Here is a 16,901-nt window from a genome sequence, read left to right on the forward strand (position 1 = left end):
ATCCTCATTCTAAAAATGTTTAGGAAAGACCAAAGGATGTTAATTTGAAAGAAGAAGAAATCATGACATCTAAATTTAAAATGAGTGAATAATTTAACCAAAATTATAATATAGAAGTTGTTAGAGAACCATGATAAAAATAAAAAACCAAGTTTAAATTGTCTGAAGTCTGAACACTACACTACAAGTTATATGAAAAGTCCCTATAGCTAATAGATAACTGATCCATTATGCAGCTCCAACTTTCTGAGCTTTATGTGGGCGACTCCTTTCATTATCTCTAGAGCGCCCATGCTTCGCTCCTCTACCGCCGTGCCTTCCTCCTCCTCTGCCGTCACAAAATATCATTCATATTTTTAGTTCGCCTTCATAAATTAGAAAGTTGGTAACAGAAACATAATGTAATATGTTGCAAGACATTGACGAGTTCAGCCACTTACCTTCCTCGGTTACCCTTAAAGTTTTGGTGCTTGTCCTTTTGACTACCACGAAGCAAAGTCCAGTATTCTTTTTCAGCCTCACCTGAGATTAAAACAAACAATAGTTAGCAATCATGCTATCCAAAATGGTTAAAGAAACTGTTTAAAATAACTTGGCAGAAGTAGTTTTGTTCATGAAGTGCAGGCTTATATAGCATCTGCAAATAGGGCACTGCTAATATCATTATAAACTGAAGGTGAGGAAAAATATTTTTGAAGACTAAATACTCATTTTAGTCCCTCGTATTTTTCGATCTTACCAGTTTAGTCCTTAAAAAAAAAAAAAGACCTAAAATGGTTCCCCAAAATTTCAAATGTGGGTCAAATTAGTCATTTTTAGTATGTTTTATAACACTTGGTAGAGACTAATTTGACCCCAAAAAATATTAATTTGACCCACATTTGAAATTTTGGGGACCATTTTAAGTCTTTTTTTTTTAGGGACTAAACTGGTAAGATCGAAAATGAGGAACTAAAATGAGTATTTACTCTATTTTTAAAACTCAATGAAATCCAAACAAAAACTAAACAACTAATCTTTAAAAAGAACAAGATTTCAAATGGAACTAACCAGTCACTGGATCTATAATAGCAATAAAATTCTTCACAGCCAAGCCGTCCTTCTCAGAAAGAACTGCAGCAGCACGAGCTTTCTGCGCAGCTTCAGCATCTTCAAAACGAATGTATCCTAACTCTGCTCCAATCTTGAAATCAATGTACTAAAACAATAAAACAAGAAGATTGATATGCCACTCTTAGTTCAACAACTTAGCAATAATTTAATTTAAGACCACCTTCAGAGTATTCAAACAAAACTGAGACAAATGTAGCCTTCTAAAAGAAGGAAAAAGATAAATCCAAAATGTGAAAAAGGGGAGAAAACCTCAGAGTACCTTCACTGTACCGAACTTCTCAAAGACACTCTTCAAATCCTCACGCAAGACAACATCCATGTTGTCCTTGTAAGCAGAAGCTGGATTTTTTTCACCAGTTTCTTGACTATTTTCTGCATTAACAGTTTCGTTTTCTTTTTTGGTCCCGTTATTTTCTTGACCATTGTCAACAATCTCTGATACCTTTTGATCACTTTCCCCAGCAGTAGTTTCAGAGGGTTTTCCCTGTGCTTTGGAGACACCATTTTGTTTTGAAGGAACTTCGTCCGAAATGCTCTTTATTTTTATGGCAATGATTAAGCCTTTAGGGTAGCTGTGATAAACATGAATAAAAACTATCAGTTTGTAACATTCTTTAAGTAGAACAGAAACTTGGTAATTTCATACCTTTCTTCTTCATTTGAGTTATTCTGGCGATTAGAACCCAAAGGTGGACGAGATTTTTCATAGGCTTCTAATTCCTTTTCTCTCTCTGCATCAAACTCCTTCCTGAATTGGGTACAAATTTAAAACATCAGATGCTATCTATATTTATCAGAAACCAAGAATACAAGCATTTCTTTCTGAGTGTTTCATACACCAAAGTTTTCAAATTTCATATCAAAAGCATGTGCCACAACTTGAATCTAAAGAAAATCCTTATAATTAACAATTAACATAGTATAAAATAAATAAATTCTTATCGCAATACCGTCTTGTCCATAAGGAATGATAACGTGACAGAACACATTCAATTTTAAATCCTTCCATCCATATTTTTTAGAAAGTTTTCAATGTAAGGAAAACTTTTAAGTTTCTTTGTCATTGTATAATGATGGTATAAAATACTAGAATAGAACTATAAGTCTATAAGCATTCTTACTTTGGTTTCAATTCTAACTCAGCACTAGCATAGACAAGTTTTTGCTTCAAGACTTTTTCTATTTCCTCCTCTGTTGAGAATTCAACAAGTGCAGTGCCACAGAACAACTTTTTGTCTCCAACATGACGGGGCAGCCGGACACTATTGACCTGAAACAGAAGAGTATAATTTATTATATTTTGCTACATAGATAACAAAGAAATCCTTTAAATATTCCATACTTACAGGATCTTTTTACCAAAAAGATTCTCCTTAAAAGAATACATAATATAAAGCATTCAAATAATTATCCAAGAGAGTACAATTTCAGAGAACATTGGAAGAAACATAATGCTTTTTCTACACAAAATGTTTGAATGTAAATCATAGTACTGGTGCTTTAACTACCTTGGCATATTGATTAAAGAAGGTTTCAACATCTTCAAGCTTTAGATCATGTTCAAATGGTGATGCAGCAAATGTTCTTATCTCCACCTGCTCGATTAACTCTTCTACCTTCGGAAGTTCAGTTGCTCTGCCAACCTTTTTCCCTGAAACATAAAAAAACAAAAGGAAGAAATAGGTTATAGCCTATAACTTCTAACCTTTTCATTCAACATGAACTAGCATCCACCAAAAATAAAAACAATTTCATCCAATCAGCCCCAGATTTGAATTCAACATCGTTATCGTGTGCTCTATACTAGCCAAGACGAAGAAAAGAATTCTCACAACTAATCTAAGCAAGTTCACTAAGTTGATAACAAAAGAAGGCTGCAACAACCCATATTTTCAAGTTATAAATTAAAACAACATTCTCTTCGACAAACGAAAACAAAAACAGATATAAGTTGGGAGTAATCTAACCATCCTCGGAGACCTTGAGTGAAGGTGCATTCCTCAAAACTTGAGAAACTGCATCAATAGTATCTTGTGATACTTGGTCAGGTTTTACATCATCCAAACTAAGATGCTTTCGCATTCTATTAAAAGAACAAATCAATGCCAAACTAACCACTGCAAAATTATGGTCAAGGGTAACTCCAGCAATACTAATTTGGAAACACATTACACAAAAAATAAAAAGGATAATAATGAAATGGGAAAAAAGATACTGCCATCTTCACTTTCATTGAGAGTTTTTCTCATAAATGTATCCGTTGGAAGAATATATATATATATATATATATATATATTTGCATAGAATCATGAGTAAACTAAACAAAATGAAGCAAATAGAGTGAGAAGAGAGACAATAGGGTTTGAATAGTACTTGTCTTATCACTTTCTTGATGGTTTCTGCGTCCAAACCCATTGGTAGAGAGATTATGGGAGTTGAGGGGTTTGTGAGTGGGGAATAGGGTTTTGGAAGAAGGAAGTGGTTAAGTATTATCATGGGTTTTCATAAAACTTGTGTTATTGATTTGTATTATTTTTGTTTAAAAATCAATAGTAATTAATAAATCAATGATAAATGATTTGTTGACGGTGTAAAAAACTGTTACATTATATTAAATTCATATTATATCAACTCAAATGTTTTCATTTATTTCTTAATATTTATTTTTATAAGATCATTATCTCAAATAAAAATAAATATAATTGACTTTGGGATCTCCCCACGATTGACAATAGACTAATTTTTAGAGCCATGGTTAATTAACATGATCGAGCTCTCTTAAATATTTCTAAATTTTATGTAAATATATTATTTTAAAAGATGAAATTTATGTTTGTTTACTCAGATATTAATAAGCATGTACATAAGTTATTATGTGACTTAATTATATATTTCAAGTGTCTAAAAATAAACCACCACGTGATAGGGTGGACTCTCACCCTAAAATTATCCTACTTAGATCGAATAGGATTATTTTGGGTAAGTGGAGGATATATGTTGTTTGGGAAAGTTAAGCACTATATTAATGATATTATTTAAGGAAATATATCAGTTTCTAAAAATGATGCATTTAATATGGGGACAAATGTTGATTTTTTTGGTAAGGTAAACCTATTCATCTTATAATCCTCTATTAATACATTTCCTTAACTAAACTCATATTCAAAAAGAGCTTAAAATCTATGTATTGTTGTTATAAACTTTTTACACTGTCAGCATATCATCTATCATTTATTTGTATTGTTTTTGTCTTTTTGTACTACTAAGTGTATCTTTACATTTTTTGGTAACTAACTAATCTCTTTCGGATTTCGTGGTTGGTTGTTCTTCCCAACAAGTATAGCTCCCAAAAATCGAACTTTCAACCTTGAGATCCAATGAGATCTTAGACTATTAAACTAACGACAACGCCATTATTAGTAATGTAACATATGAGTAATGCATGATTTCTTGGACACTTTTACTATATACATATTAAATCGATTTAAAAAACCAAATTGGAATAAGATTGAAATATGAATGGTTCTTTGTTATTGATAAAAAATATGTAAGCCACAGTTTCTAAAATCCCAATTTTCACTGTCCACAATCTCTGCTAAGAAGCGCGTGTCGAACCCGAAACCTCACCGTCATGTCTTCTCTTCTGACCAACGGCGTCTCCGCCTTACATTCACAACCTAACGGCGTCTCCGCCTTATATTCACAACCTACTTCCCAACCCAACAAATTCCCTAAACAGTTTTTTCACACGAATCTCCGAATTCCAAAATTCCTAACCTCCAACCACCTCAGCAACCAAACAAGCCTTGTTAAGGTTCATGCTAATGTTGGTTACGATCAAGGTAACGGTTCCATTATAGCGACCACTACTTCTTCTGATGACAAAATCCGAGAAATTCTTCGTAACCGTGATTATAATAAGAAATTCGGTTTCACTTTCGATATTGATTCATTCTCAATCCCAAAAGGACTCTCCGAAGAGACTATTCGATTGATATCTACTTTAAAAGAGGAACCTGATTGGATGCTCCAATTTAGGTCAAATTTTCCTTTCGTTTCATATGATTAATACTTACATAGAGCTTATTTTGACTTTATAGTAAAATAGCTTAACAGCTTTTGAAAATAAGTTCATGCTTTTTCCTATAAGTTCTTTTTAGCTATTCGTCGTAGAAGTTTATTACAATATTTTTTTAGCTTAATGAAGGGATTATTTGTTCTGTAAAATATAAGCTTGTAACCTTGTTTGGTTTGGTTAGAGGGGACTGTAAGAGAAATCCTGGGTTTATAAGCCTGAGTCCTGATTTGAGAAGTCAATTGAAGATAAGCCTTTTTACATCAGTTTACACTTTCAGTTCATCGGTTAGCCTTTCGGCCGACTCTTTAGCTATTTATGTTAAACACAACAAATATGTGCGTAAACCTTTGATTGACATGTCAGACGGAACAGATGGGTTTTCTTCCTTGTTTGGTGGGACAAGGCTCCTCTAAAGTTGGCTGACAAGTAATGTGAGTTGAGATAATTAAGGATCTAAGTTTAAATATTCCATGATTTTTCATTTCTCATATTGGAGCACACATATTTTCCATGAAGGACGAATTTGGTATTGGCTCTATATGTAGAATTTGTTTTACATTGTAAAAAACATTTGCAATATATATGTATTTACATATGTTTTGTGATCCATTACTGGTTCAGGTTGAATGCTTATGAGAAATTCTTGAGGATGAAAGAGCCTAACTGGTCTGATAACAGATACCCACCTATTAATTTTCAAGATATGTGCTATTACTCAGCACCCAAAAAAAAACCGTCTCTGAATAGCCTCGAAGAGGCAGACCCAGAACTTCTTAGATACTTTGATAAACTTGGTGTCCCCTTGAACGAGCAGAACCGTTTGGCCAATGTTGCAGTGGACGCTGTTCTGGATAGTGTGTCAATTGCAACTACGCATAGGAAGACTTTAGAGAAGGCTGGTGTTATATTTTGTTCAATATCCGAGGCTATCAGAGAGTACCCTGGTTTGGTTAAGAAGTATCTAGGGAGAGTTGTGCCTAGTGAAGATAACTATTATGCATCTCTGAACTCAGCAGTGTTTAGTGATGGGTCATTTTGTTACATTCCTAAGGATACTAAATGCCCTATGCAGATCTCAACCTACTTTAGAATTAATGCATTGGAAACTGGACAATTTGAGAGGACTTTGATTGTTGCCGATGATAGGAGCTCTGTGGAGTATTTGGAGGGATGCACCGCTCCTTCTTATGATAGGAATCAACTTCATGCTGCTGTTGTGGAGTTGTACTGTGGTGAAGGTGCAGAAATTAAGTACTCTACTGTACAGAATTGGTATGCTGGAGATGAGGAAGGGAAGGGCGGCATATACAATTTTGTCACAAAGAGGGGGCTCTGTGCTGGGGCGCATTCTAAGATATCGTGGACACAAGTTGAGACAGGATCCGCGATAACGTGGAAATATCCTAGTGTTGTTTTGGAGGGAGATGATACTGTTGGGGAGTTTTATTCAGTTGCTTTGACTAATAATTATCAACAAGCTGATACAGGGACAAAGATGATACACAAAGGGAAGAATACAAAGAGCAGGATTATCTCCAAGGGTATATCAGTTGGACATTCTAGGAACTGTTATAGAGGGCTTGTTCAGGTTCAGTCAAAGGCAGAAAATGCCCGAAACTCCTCTCAATGTGACTCAATGCTTATTGGTGATAATGCAGCTGCCAACACCTATCCTTACATACAGGTAACTTTTTGCACATGTTGTACTTATCCTCCTTAAAAAAATTCAGCTTTATGTTCATGTTTGTCACAGTAACTGTCATTTTTATTACTCTGGCCGTATGGATAACTATCAGTCTTTAGAGCTGTCCGGTGTCTAGGAGAGTAATAGCTGAGACAGTTATATGAACAAAAAATAGTTTGAACTTTTATTTGACTGATTTCAGGCTATGGAGGAAACCGTATCATAAACAGATATCGAAAAATATACAGTCCTAAATTTTTTGGATAAAATAATACAACATGTAGTGTAAGAGTGTTTTTATGTCGGTGGAGATCAACAATACAACATATAGTGTATAAGTGTTTTTATGTTTAACACACTTAAACATCTGTTGAAGCATGAATGAGTCTATCAATAATATGGAGTTGGTTCTTTCTCTTCTATTTTAAAAATGTTATGCGCGGTTTTCCTACCTGACTTAACCCCCGCTACTGTCGTTTTCTTTTTCCTACTCTTCATTTTCTCCCTTATTCCATGTCCATGATGTCCAGAAAACCAGAACGCGGCATTATATTTCTATTTTGCTCATGCAATCACAATTCTTTGCAGGTGAAAAATCCTACAGCAAGGATTGAACATGAAGCTAGTACATCCAAAATTGGTGAAGATCAATTATTTTACTTTCAACAGAGGGGAATTGACTATGAAAAGGCGATGGCTGCTATGATTTCTGGATTTTGCCGTGATGTCTTTAATGAGCTTCCAGATGAATTTGGTTCTGAGGTGAACCAACTCATGAGCTTGAAGCTTGAGGGATCAGTAGGTTAAACAGCTTGTGAGGCAATGATTTATAGAATCAGTTTGTTCAAGCCTCTGGGTCCTGAAATTGTAGGAATCCTTAGAGGCAGTGTATTTGGAAGATGTGTAGATGTGTATAGATTTTATCTTGAACTGTACCTGTAGTAACAAGAAACAGTGTAGTCTCAAAACCTTTATGTAGAATAAGAGTTATTGTTGATGGAAAGATTAAAAATATCTTATCTCAAGGTATAAAACAAGGTAGTTTTTCATGTAAACTTAGTTTTTTAAGTATCCTTAAGATGTCCTCAGAAAAATCCTTACCCTAGTTGTTTTTTTCATTAATTCTCTTAATCCATGCTTGTCTCCTTCCTGCTTATTTTTCTTGCTGATCTAAGTTATAGGCAATAATATTTTATGTGGTAATGCTACTGAAAATCCAAATAATGAAGACAAGACAGAAACATAATTAGAAAGAAAATGCAATAGCAAAATATATAAATGAGATGTTGAGAATTGACATAAAATGTTAATTTCCATAAAGGGTGAATCAGTTTCTAGAAGCCAGTATGTATATGTTAAATTGGTAAATAGGTAACTGAAATTCGAAAATGTTAAATTGACAAGAGGTTTTCGTACCATGCTCATATTTTATCCCATGTACCTTATACAATATTTGATAAGATTCATGTGAGAGAGATGGAGATAATTACGTATAATATTACAAGTTTGACATTCAAATAATGTAACCATCCAAGTTTTGCACGCTTCTCTACGGACTTCTATTAGTTCACTAATTAAATCGTATACTGGTAAAATTAAATATACATATATAATATATTAACATGTTAAAAATCAATAAAAAACCAATATTTTTTTTATTTTCATTAAAAAGTTAATTTTAAATAAAAATCGACAAGTATGACCAATACGACTCAATTGAAAATCAGCCGATATAACTAATTTTAAACAGTTTTGACCAGTATAATTGCACGACCGCTATAATTATTGTACCATATTGATATTGGGACCGACTCACTGATTTACCGATTGAACCGGCCGATATTAAACAGTTTTAACAACACTGAAATAAAGTATTGAGAATTTAAAATATATTGTAGACATAAATTAAAATTAACTCAAAATTATTTATTTGAACTTAAACTCGAATCTAATCCAATCATTAGTCTCTATTATTTCAAAATTTGATTCCTAATGATGATATTTATCTACAAAAATAACTACATATTTAAAAAAAATTAATTTCTTACCTGAAATGAGTTGGAGCAACCAAAACATTCTTCAAAGTTCAAACCTAATTAGAGAATAATGTATATCTCGTATCAGGAGGGTAACTTATCTGTAAAAATATGATATTTGTGTTATTTTGTTTATTTTTATAGCAAATAATGAACATGACACATTCATAATTTCAGTGACAGGAGGAGATACTTCATTCCCACCTGATTATTAGAGTGTAAAAGTGTCCCTAACATAACTGGTTTTTTGACTACTTTGATAAGGTTTAGGTTGATACACTATAATAAGAAAAAAGTTGAGGGTTTAGGGTTCCGAAAATCATAATCAGCAGCAATGACGAAGAGCGAGATTGAAAGCAAAAAGCGAAAGAAGAAATCGAGAAACCATGGTGTCCAAAAAAACAACAACAAACCTATTAATAACCATTACGAGAATGAGAAGCATCAGATTCCTCTTTCTTCACCTTCTTCTTCGTCTAAGCTCGGAAAATTGAAGACCAAACCCTCTTCTACCTTTCTGGATAAGGCATAAACACTTTTTTCAATTCGTTTCACTTATTCAGAATAATTTCACACTGTTGTTTTAATCAGAATGTTGTTTTTTGTTGTAGATGCGAGCAAGGTTATCAGGGGGACATTTCAGAATGATTAATGAAAAGCTCTACACTTGCACGTGTGTACTATTTTCTTCTCCACTTAGTTTTGTTTTTTATGTTAAATTCAAAGATTTTTGTTTTCAGGTGGTTCCAGCTAAGAGGGGTCTTTAGTTTTGGGTTTCGTTTTAACTGTTATTGGGTGCATAGAATTTGAATTCAGACATAGGATATTCTATGCGGTTTTTGGGTTCTTAATTTGATTTGGGGAAGAGGGTTTTTTAGTCATTATGGAATGCTTATATTGTAATGGGATTACTGGCAAAATCAAACTACCTTTTAGTTTTATTGTTGTTAAATGATTCAGCATCCTTAACTGCTTTTTAATTGTCTTTTATGTTAATGTTTTTCTCTTCTTGACCGCATTTAATGATTCGTTTCATTCTTTTCAGAGGAAAGGAGGCGCTAGATTATTTCCAGGAGGATCCGTCCCTCTTTGACATGGTAGGGATTGTTTCCATTGACAATTTTGTTGTTGTTGTTGTTGTTAAGTCATTGTATCTTCTTTGGTTGTTAATGATTGTATTTTATTGGCAGTCTCAATTTGTTTTTCATTTATCTGGCTAGTATCATGCAGGATACAAAACGCAAATGTCGACTTGGCCCGAAAAGCCAGTTAATGTAATTATTAAGTGGCTGAAGAAACAGAGCCCTTCTATGGTTGTAGCTGATTTTGGTTGTGGTGAGAATTTACTCTGTTCTCATTGTTATAACTTACAGACGACCTAGTGTACATATTTTTGTTAATGCTAATGATTTCATGTTTACATTGCAATCTAGGGGACGCACTCATTGCTAAAAGTGTGACAAATAAAGTCTTCTCCTTGGATCTTGTCTCCAATGATCCTAAAGTAATTGCTTGCGACATGTCAAATGTAAGCCTTTTACTTCTAAAGCTAGTAGTAGTACACTGGGGAAGTTAGTTTTAATACATTGTACAGCAGTAACCTTATTTGTTTTACTCGCTTCGTACATTGTAGTTATGTAAAAATACAGACCAGTTTTTGCTTTCTTTTAATTTTATATTTCATATAGGGTTTATCTCATGTATTTGGGGTGGGTGGGAGTTATGTGCTGTCTAAAATTTTGGGGGGCTACATGAGATGCGGTTTTTAGGGTGGGATTGTATTTGTGATACCTTAGCCAAATGAAATGGTATTTCGAGTTCTTCATACACTTAAAAGGCCATAAAAATGTGGTTTCCTGCTATCCTAAATCCTAATTAAATAGCTGTGGAGACCGAGGTTCTAAATTGTGGTTGCCGTTATGTCGGTTGTGGTTGGTGTTATGTCAGTTGTGATTGCAGTATGGTGGCAGAGACTGTCAAAACCACAATCACAATATTGCGGCTGCTATTGAAGTAGCGGACCACAATTTAGAATGTCGCTGTATACTATTCGGGCATGGCAATGGGTACTAACTATGATGGTCCGCTAAGGGAATTCCATAATATTTGAAGATCCCATAAGGGAAAACAGTCTCAGATCTTTTGTTTCAAAAGTTTATGCTTAGGTTACTTACAAGAGGACCTGTTCATTCTGTTGTTACTGGCAGGCACCCATTGTCTCCTCATCTGTTGACGTTGCTGTCTTCTGTCTTTCATTGATGGGAACCAACTACCAAAGTTACATCGAAGAAGCAAACAGGGTGCTTAAGCCAGGGTTTGTCTCATGTCTATGATTTAAGCATTTTTACACTGGGAAATGGAGATTGCTTCAGGATCTGACTTGGTATAGTTTTGATTTGAGCAGTGGTTGGCTTTTGATAGCAGAAGTAAAGAGCAGGTTTGATCCAACTAATGGAGGAGCAGACCCAGAAAAGTTTTCAAGAGCTATTTCTGATCTAGGTTTCAACTCTGTAAAACAGGTAAAGAAATGTTCCATTTCATGGCCTCAATAAGTGTTACACTGGGTTGTGCTGACTGATATTATTCTCTGCAGGACTTCTCAAATAAAATGTTCATTTTGTTTTACTTCACAAAAAAGGTATGCTTCTTACTACATGGTGAATTTGATTCCATTATTGTCATGTGCTATTAAAGTAGCAGCTTCTGTTTTGATCCCCATCACTGATTTTATTTACACTTTTCTGTGTTTAGGATAATAAGCGGAAATCTAAAGGGAAGGAAACTGAATGGCCAATGCTTAAGCCTTGTTTGTACAAGCGTCGCTGAGATTATGTTAACTTCTTTTTTTAATATTTATCATATTCCCATACTCGTGGTTAATGTATTATTTTGTTCCTTAGACGTTCAAGGCATCAATATTCATATTATTTGCTCCAAATAACGCTCATAGGTTTTTTAAGAGGTGGCTAAAGTGATAAATAAGGAATTTGAGAAGCTATAACTAGATGATAAGGAAGATGAAAAGATAAATGTGGAATTTGAGAACCCATACTAAAGGTTTTGAAGTATATTGATTTTATTCTTTTTTACTGGTCATAGTTCCTTTGACTTTGTTCATTGGTGAATTTGTACAATTTAATGTTTTAGTTATAGAAAAAGTTTCAAAGGAATCTCACTAACATCAAATCATGTGTTAGAAAACATAAAAGATATAATTTGTAAAATAAGTCAAATTCAAACTTTGGAAAATGAGTCACGTCTTGCATTATTATAAAAAGATTATACGATAGAAGGATTTTAATTGAGTCTAATGCCATAATATAGATATTCTATTTCAATGCATTTTCTGATTCAGCAAAAGCCAACTAAGTGTAAATATGACTATAAATCTATAATGATGTTGTCATCATGTAGAGTCTAGACTAGCTTACAACCTAATAAAGACTGATTTCTTATGATAGAATTGAATTGTGCAAAACCAATGAATTATATCATCATAGGTTAGAGCAAAAGTTTACATAAGTTTCATTGGGTATCGCTAGATTATTGCACACGTTTCTGGGCAAATCTTACATGTGGTTTCACCAAGTTATTGTGCCACCCCCACAATTAGACACAATATCATCAAGAATAAACTTGGCATCATTTATTTTTAATACAACGGTACCAATAGTGTTGCATGCGGTGAACACCAAGGTAAAATAGGGAAACAAAATTTAAATCTCTCCGGACAAGCACAAAAATTGTATTCTAACTTTGAGAAATGTTATATTGGGATTGAAGCAGTTAAAAGATTTATGTACTTAATTTCCCAATAAAACATCTCTTTTGATTCTTTATTCTCAGTCCTTAGGGCTGAGGTTAAAAAAATCCTAATAATAATCATAAAAAGAAACTTCACTTAAAACCATTGTGTCAAGCAAGGCTATAGTTGAAGTATGTTGGCATCACCATGTCAAAAACCAATCATTGCATCCCCTCCCCAACCCCTCAATCACAGTTTGTACACACTACTTGGTTTTCTTTATGAAAACATTACAGTTTCAAATTCCAGGTGCTGGTTATTTAATCAATGCAAATCTGCAAGGTAGAAAGTTGGCCACCCAGCCATCATATAAATGCTTACATGAAATCCTCCTCCAGTTCCTGCAGTGATTTGCTTCCTGATGCAATTTGTTTATTGGAAACCATATTTTCCGAGACCATCAAACCCTTGTAGCTCCTCATCTCTGCTTGTCTCTCCTTTTCGAGCCGTTCCAATTCCTCACGGCGTTTCTGGTTGAAACACGTGGTTAAATAAATAAAGCAATTGTTCAATAAAATTATGTTCACATTTACTCTGCCATTTTTTGGGATATGCAAATTGAACTAGAAACCAATATAGAAGACAGCAACTACAAAGCCTTCTCCTATTAAGTAGTGCCAGCTACATGGATCAAAGAACATCGTTTCGTTCTGCAATACATAAATCATGTCCCTAGAATGTCCATTTAGCTATAAGTTCTTTTTAATAGTTGCGCGTCTGATTTTTCTTGATCTTCCTTATCTTCTAAGTTCTAACTATAGGACTATCCCCGATCTTGTCTACTCATCTTACTAGGGCTTCTAATGGTCTTTTCTTCACTCCACCTAAGGCAAGACTCTGCCATCCTTTTGTCAATAGTTCTACCCCGACTTTCTCTTGCACGCCTTCATTTCTAATGCTATTTTGTTGTGTATGTCCATCCACTCGTCCATGAAAGAAGGCATTAAGACAAGTTTCACATTAATGCGTATCAAATAAATTTCACATATACATCACCTAAAAGCAGACATTTCATTTTATCAGACGAATTTTGTGTAGGCAGACATCCTAAAGTTGCATCCTCAAATTCTCAACGAAGTTCACAGCGAGAAGATCCTAGAGCAGTACATCAGACTAGAGAAAAAGACAGTTTAGAGAACAAAGCCTCTGGCTGGCACACAACATTGCGGTTAAAAAGACAGTGCATAAGTAAACAGTATAACAATCGTTCACCAATTCACTTAGAAGTGTGATCATTGGTCAAGCTCTAGTAACAGAATTATACAATACACTATCGAAATCTGAGTTTGTTGTGCACTTATGCATAACCTATAATGCAAGGATGGTGAGGATGATGACAAAAATGATTTCACATGCATTTAGAAAGTTACAAATCCTAATTACACACCTTTTCTCTCAGATGCAGTTTTCGCTCAGCTCTTTCAGCTGCATTAACTGCTTCTCGCTCAGCTGCAGCACAAATTCAAGATAAGGTAAGTCAAATAAATTTTGCAAGCACATTATACATGGTAAGTGGATAGATGTGATAACAAAATGAAAGATAAGAGAACAATAAAAACGGGTGAAAACTGCACAGCCACCTTATCCAGCAAATATCATTTTTATCATTTAAGACTTAAATGTGAAAAGAAAATTACATGCCAAACAAAGGAAAGCAAGGTTACTAGTCACCTTTCAAATCGGGTTTTCTTTCCACTTTTGTCTTGTTTAGCCTATTAACAATCTCATTGATCCGCTTCTCCACTCTCACAGTCCGAACCTAAAACATATGAAAACCAGATAATGACACTCCAAAAATTGATGCTCAAACACTCATCAATCCACTTACTCTCAAAGGCAAAAGAACTATAAAAACCAAAAATGAAAAGGTTCTAAGTATATTTAGTCACCATTTTTGAGTTGTGAAAACCAACTTGACCAACATCCATCGAAGGAGTTTTCTTCAAATTAGACCAGGGAGTGTAAACAACATCAATATTGTTCACCTTATTTCCTGCCATGATCACAAACAAAAGGGTGAGCACTAAGCAAACATAATTAGGAATTGGAAGAAGGAAACATATATTTGAACAAAAAACTGCATATCAGTATCTTGAAACCTAGTAGATAATTCGTCTTTCTGACTACCTGCTGTAAACATAACTAAAGAAACCACACATTTAGTAACGTTAAGCACAGCGTACACAGTTGCTAGGTTACATAAAAAAAGATCTGAAATAATAACAATCAGCCTGGCTTTTACCTTGAATTGAATTTGCTTTGACAAGCTGAATACAGTCTTCCAGCAAACCTTCACTTATGTCATCAATGCCCTGACCTTTATGCAGTCTGACATAAACATGAGCTGAAGACATCTTATCAACATGAAACCTACAATCAACACACATTTTATCCCTAATGAACTTGAGTAAAAGCAAAACAAAAACACAACTAACTAAGTGATAACCAAATCAAAACATAATCCAGTAACAATTACAGGCAAGGAGGTTTAGAAAATGTTCTGAATGGCCAGTGTGAGGTGACTTCTCTCTTCCAGAAAGAGAAATCCCTCCTTATGCTCAAATAAAGGGAATACCACGAATAACCGACCAGTAAAAATACCACAAGAGTTAACTCATTGCTTCCTATAAGAAAATGACTCAATTAAACGATAGTATTGTTAAAAGAGGATCGAGCCACCATCCTGACAAAACCTGATCAATGTTCTAAATTACAGTGCACAACCACAATTACAGCAACTTTGTCAGTCTCTTCAACCACATAGTGGCCGAACTTTCCCACAGTTGACATAAGAGTGGCATAACCGCAACCACAATTCAAAACCTCAAAACTAACATTTATCAGGATACTAACTATTTTCATTTACAACTTTCTACACGAAGTGGAAATCTTCGTTATGCAAACAATTGATTAAAGCAAATCAAATCATAAATAAAAAAACAAAGGTGATGTATATTTCTACGCCAGAAAACACAGTTCAGTAAGAAAACATGAAAGCTCACAAAAATGAAGAAAGAAAAAGATGAAGAACTTGTAAGAAGAAAAGGGTTACCAAATATCTTCTGGAAAACCGTATCTGATGAGTTCCTCGTTCTCGTACTTGTCAAGACCCATGAAAATGGTGAAATCGCCAGCTTCTGGACGCGCTTTGAAGTAGAACACCATCTTCGATTCAAATCTCGAACCAAAGAGGGTGCGAAATGCGTTAGGGTTCTCTCACTTTCACACCTCAAAAATCTCTTTCAATTACAAAATTCCGAAATTGCTTTCTATACCCATTCGCTGCATAAATAATACGGAACCTTCTTTTCTCGTTTTTTTTTAAATTACTTTTTTACAAATACGATATATGGTTGGGAACATTTTAAGGCAAAAAGCCGAAAAGGTCCTAAGCTATGTTATAAACTATTTATTTTCTTAAAGTCCTTTGGTCAATATTCACCTTGTTTTCACTTTCACCTCATAACAATTTTATTTCAAAAAAACATAAATTGCGATTGTAACTTAAATTGTTATAAAAATGCTAATATGAATAGTTTGAGGAGTATTTAACTTCTTTTTTTTTAATTTTTTAGGGAGTAAATTATTATCGTAAAAATTTCCAAGATTTATTAATAAGTTTATTCAAATACTCATCTAAAACTCTTGTTTAGCTTCTTGCAAATTCAATTAAGTTATTTATTGGTGTGTATATATGTGCAAAAATTATAAAAGTAGATTTACAAAATAAAATTTTGAAATTGGGATAATTTGATCTTAATTTTCACTTTTTTTTATTCTGCATTTTTAATTTTTTTATATATTTAGAAATGTTGGTTTTTTTGTTATCATGTTGGCCTATTATTGCACCCGGAGCATATCTTATGTCTAAAAAAATGTCATTTTATGTGTCACTTTCTCTGATTGGTCAGGAAAATATTTATTCTTAAATTTTAAACTTAAATATATGTTTTCCAACTAATGAGAGGAAATGTCACACTCATGTGATACAACAATGTAGTGAGTAGAGATGGCAAAATGGGCATTGCTCGCGAGCGCGTCCGCATAGCCCGCATTTTTTTGCGGGCAGGGCATGCAAATTTTGTCCATTTGCCCGTTTCACCTTGCCTGTTTTGTCCGCCAAACTCGCTGGCATTTCCATTAGGTAATGCGGGCAACCCACATACAATATTTAAGGAAAATATA

At 34.0% G+C, this 16,901-nt stretch overlaps 4 protein-coding genes across 6 annotated transcripts; 2 read left to right on the forward strand and 2 right to left on the reverse strand.

Annotated features, from left to right (window-relative positions):
- LOC109327557 (la protein 1-like) lies at positions 144–3,385 on the reverse strand. Of its 2 annotated transcripts, none has more exons than XM_019560739.1 (9): positions 3,329–3,385; positions 3,081–3,230; positions 2,622–2,764; positions 2,235–2,383; positions 1,757–1,861; positions 1,373–1,685; positions 1,051–1,198; positions 441–522; positions 144–328 (listed from the first exon to the last, which is right to left on the reverse strand). In XM_019560739.1, exons 1-9 carry the CDS (start codon positions 3,360–3,362, stop codon positions 229–231), a joined length of 1,224 nt encoding a protein of 407 aa, XP_019416284.1. In that variant the 5' UTR covers positions 3,363–3,385; the 3' UTR covers positions 144–228. The 2 variants fall into 2 exon arrangements, with proteins under 2 accessions (XP_019416284.1, XP_019416285.1); XM_019560740.1 differs by having other exon boundaries at positions 146–328; positions 1,760–1,861.
- Positions 4,655–7,894, forward strand: LOC109327293 (UPF0051 protein ABCI8, chloroplastic-like). The gene is made up of 3 exons (XM_019560367.1): positions 4,655–5,151; positions 5,813–6,875; positions 7,464–7,894. The coding sequence occupies exons 1-3, from the start codon at positions 4,745–4,747 to the stop codon at positions 7,680–7,682; spliced, it is 1,689 nt and encodes a 562-aa protein (XP_019415912.1). The 5' UTR covers positions 4,655–4,744; the 3' UTR covers positions 7,683–7,894.
- Positions 9,221–11,838, forward strand: LOC109328445 (ribosomal RNA-processing protein 8). Of its 2 annotated transcripts, none has more exons than XM_019561912.1 (9): positions 9,221–9,437; positions 9,523–9,584; positions 9,957–10,008; positions 10,132–10,246; positions 10,345–10,439; positions 11,119–11,225; positions 11,316–11,430; positions 11,505–11,549; positions 11,663–11,838. In XM_019561912.1, the coding sequence occupies exons 1-9, from the start codon at positions 9,246–9,248 to the stop codon at positions 11,735–11,737; spliced, it is 858 nt and encodes a 285-aa protein (XP_019417457.1). In that variant the 5' UTR covers positions 9,221–9,245; the 3' UTR covers positions 11,738–11,838. The 2 variants fall into 2 exon arrangements, with proteins under 2 accessions (XP_019417457.1, XP_019417458.1); XM_019561913.1 differs by having other exon boundaries at positions 11,666–11,838.
- On the reverse strand, positions 12,773–16,055 carry LOC109328446 (coiled-coil domain-containing protein 25-like). The gene is made up of 6 exons (XM_019561914.1): positions 15,769–16,055; positions 14,959–15,086; positions 14,606–14,709; positions 14,388–14,475; positions 14,104–14,165; positions 12,773–13,186 (listed from the first exon to the last, which is right to left on the reverse strand). Exons 1-6 carry the CDS (start codon positions 15,879–15,881, stop codon positions 13,034–13,036), a joined length of 648 nt encoding a protein of 215 aa, XP_019417459.1. The 5' UTR covers positions 15,882–16,055; the 3' UTR covers positions 12,773–13,033.

Source organism: Lupinus angustifolius, chromosome LG15 (genome assembly GCF_001865875.1).
Source record: "Lupinus angustifolius cultivar Tanjil chromosome LG15, LupAngTanjil_v1.0, whole genome shotgun sequence".
NCBI lineage: Eukaryota > Viridiplantae > Streptophyta > Magnoliopsida > Fabales > Fabaceae > Lupinus > Lupinus angustifolius.

Bases quoted from the DNA above. Each gene is read 5' to 3' on its own strand.
- LOC109327557 (XM_019560739.1), bottom strand. From the start codon at position 3,362: ATGAGAAAAACTCTCAATGAAAGTGAAGATGGCA. The intron at 2,765-3,080 runs GTTAGATTACTC...TTTATGTTTCAG, and splicing joins ACTCAAGGTCTCCGAGGATG to GGAAAAAGGTTGGCAGAGCA. The intron at 523-1,050 runs GTTAGTTCCATT...TTTTAATCTCAG, and splicing joins TATTATAGATCCAGTGACTG to GTGAGGCTGAAAAAGAATAC.
- LOC109327293 (XM_019560367.1), top strand. From the start codon at position 4,745: ATGTCTTCTCTTCTGACCAACGGCGTCTCCGCCTTACATTCACAACCT. The intron at 5,152-5,812 runs GTCAAATTTTCC...TTACTGGTTCAG, and splicing joins GATTGGATGCTCCAATTTAG to GTTGAATGCTTATGAGAAAT. The intron at 6,876-7,463 runs GTAACTTTTTGC...AATTCTTTGCAG, and splicing joins ACACCTATCCTTACATACAG to GTGAAAAATCCTACAGCAAG.
- LOC109328445 (XM_019561912.1), top strand. From the start codon at position 9,246: ATGACGAAGAGCGAGATTGAAAGCAAAAAGCGAAAGAAGAAATCGAGA. The intron at 9,585-9,956 runs GTGTGTACTATT...CATTCTTTTCAG, and splicing joins GAAAAGCTCTACACTTGCAC to AGGAAAGGAGGCGCTAGATT. The intron at 11,431-11,504 runs GTAAAGAAATGT...TATTCTCTGCAG, and splicing joins GTTTCAACTCTGTAAAACAG to GACTTCTCAAATAAAATGTT.
- LOC109328446 (XM_019561914.1), bottom strand. From the start codon at position 15,881: ATGGTGTTCTACTTCAAAGCGCGTCCAGAAGCTGGCGATTTCACCATT. The intron at 15,087-15,768 runs GTAACCCTTTTC...TGTTGATTGTAG, and splicing joins GGTTTTCCAGAAGATATTTG to GTTTCATGTTGATAAGATGT. The intron at 14,166-14,387 runs GTGACTAGTAAC...TTTGTGCTGCAG, and splicing joins AAGAAAACCCGATTTGAAAG to CTGAGCGAGAAGCAGTTAAT.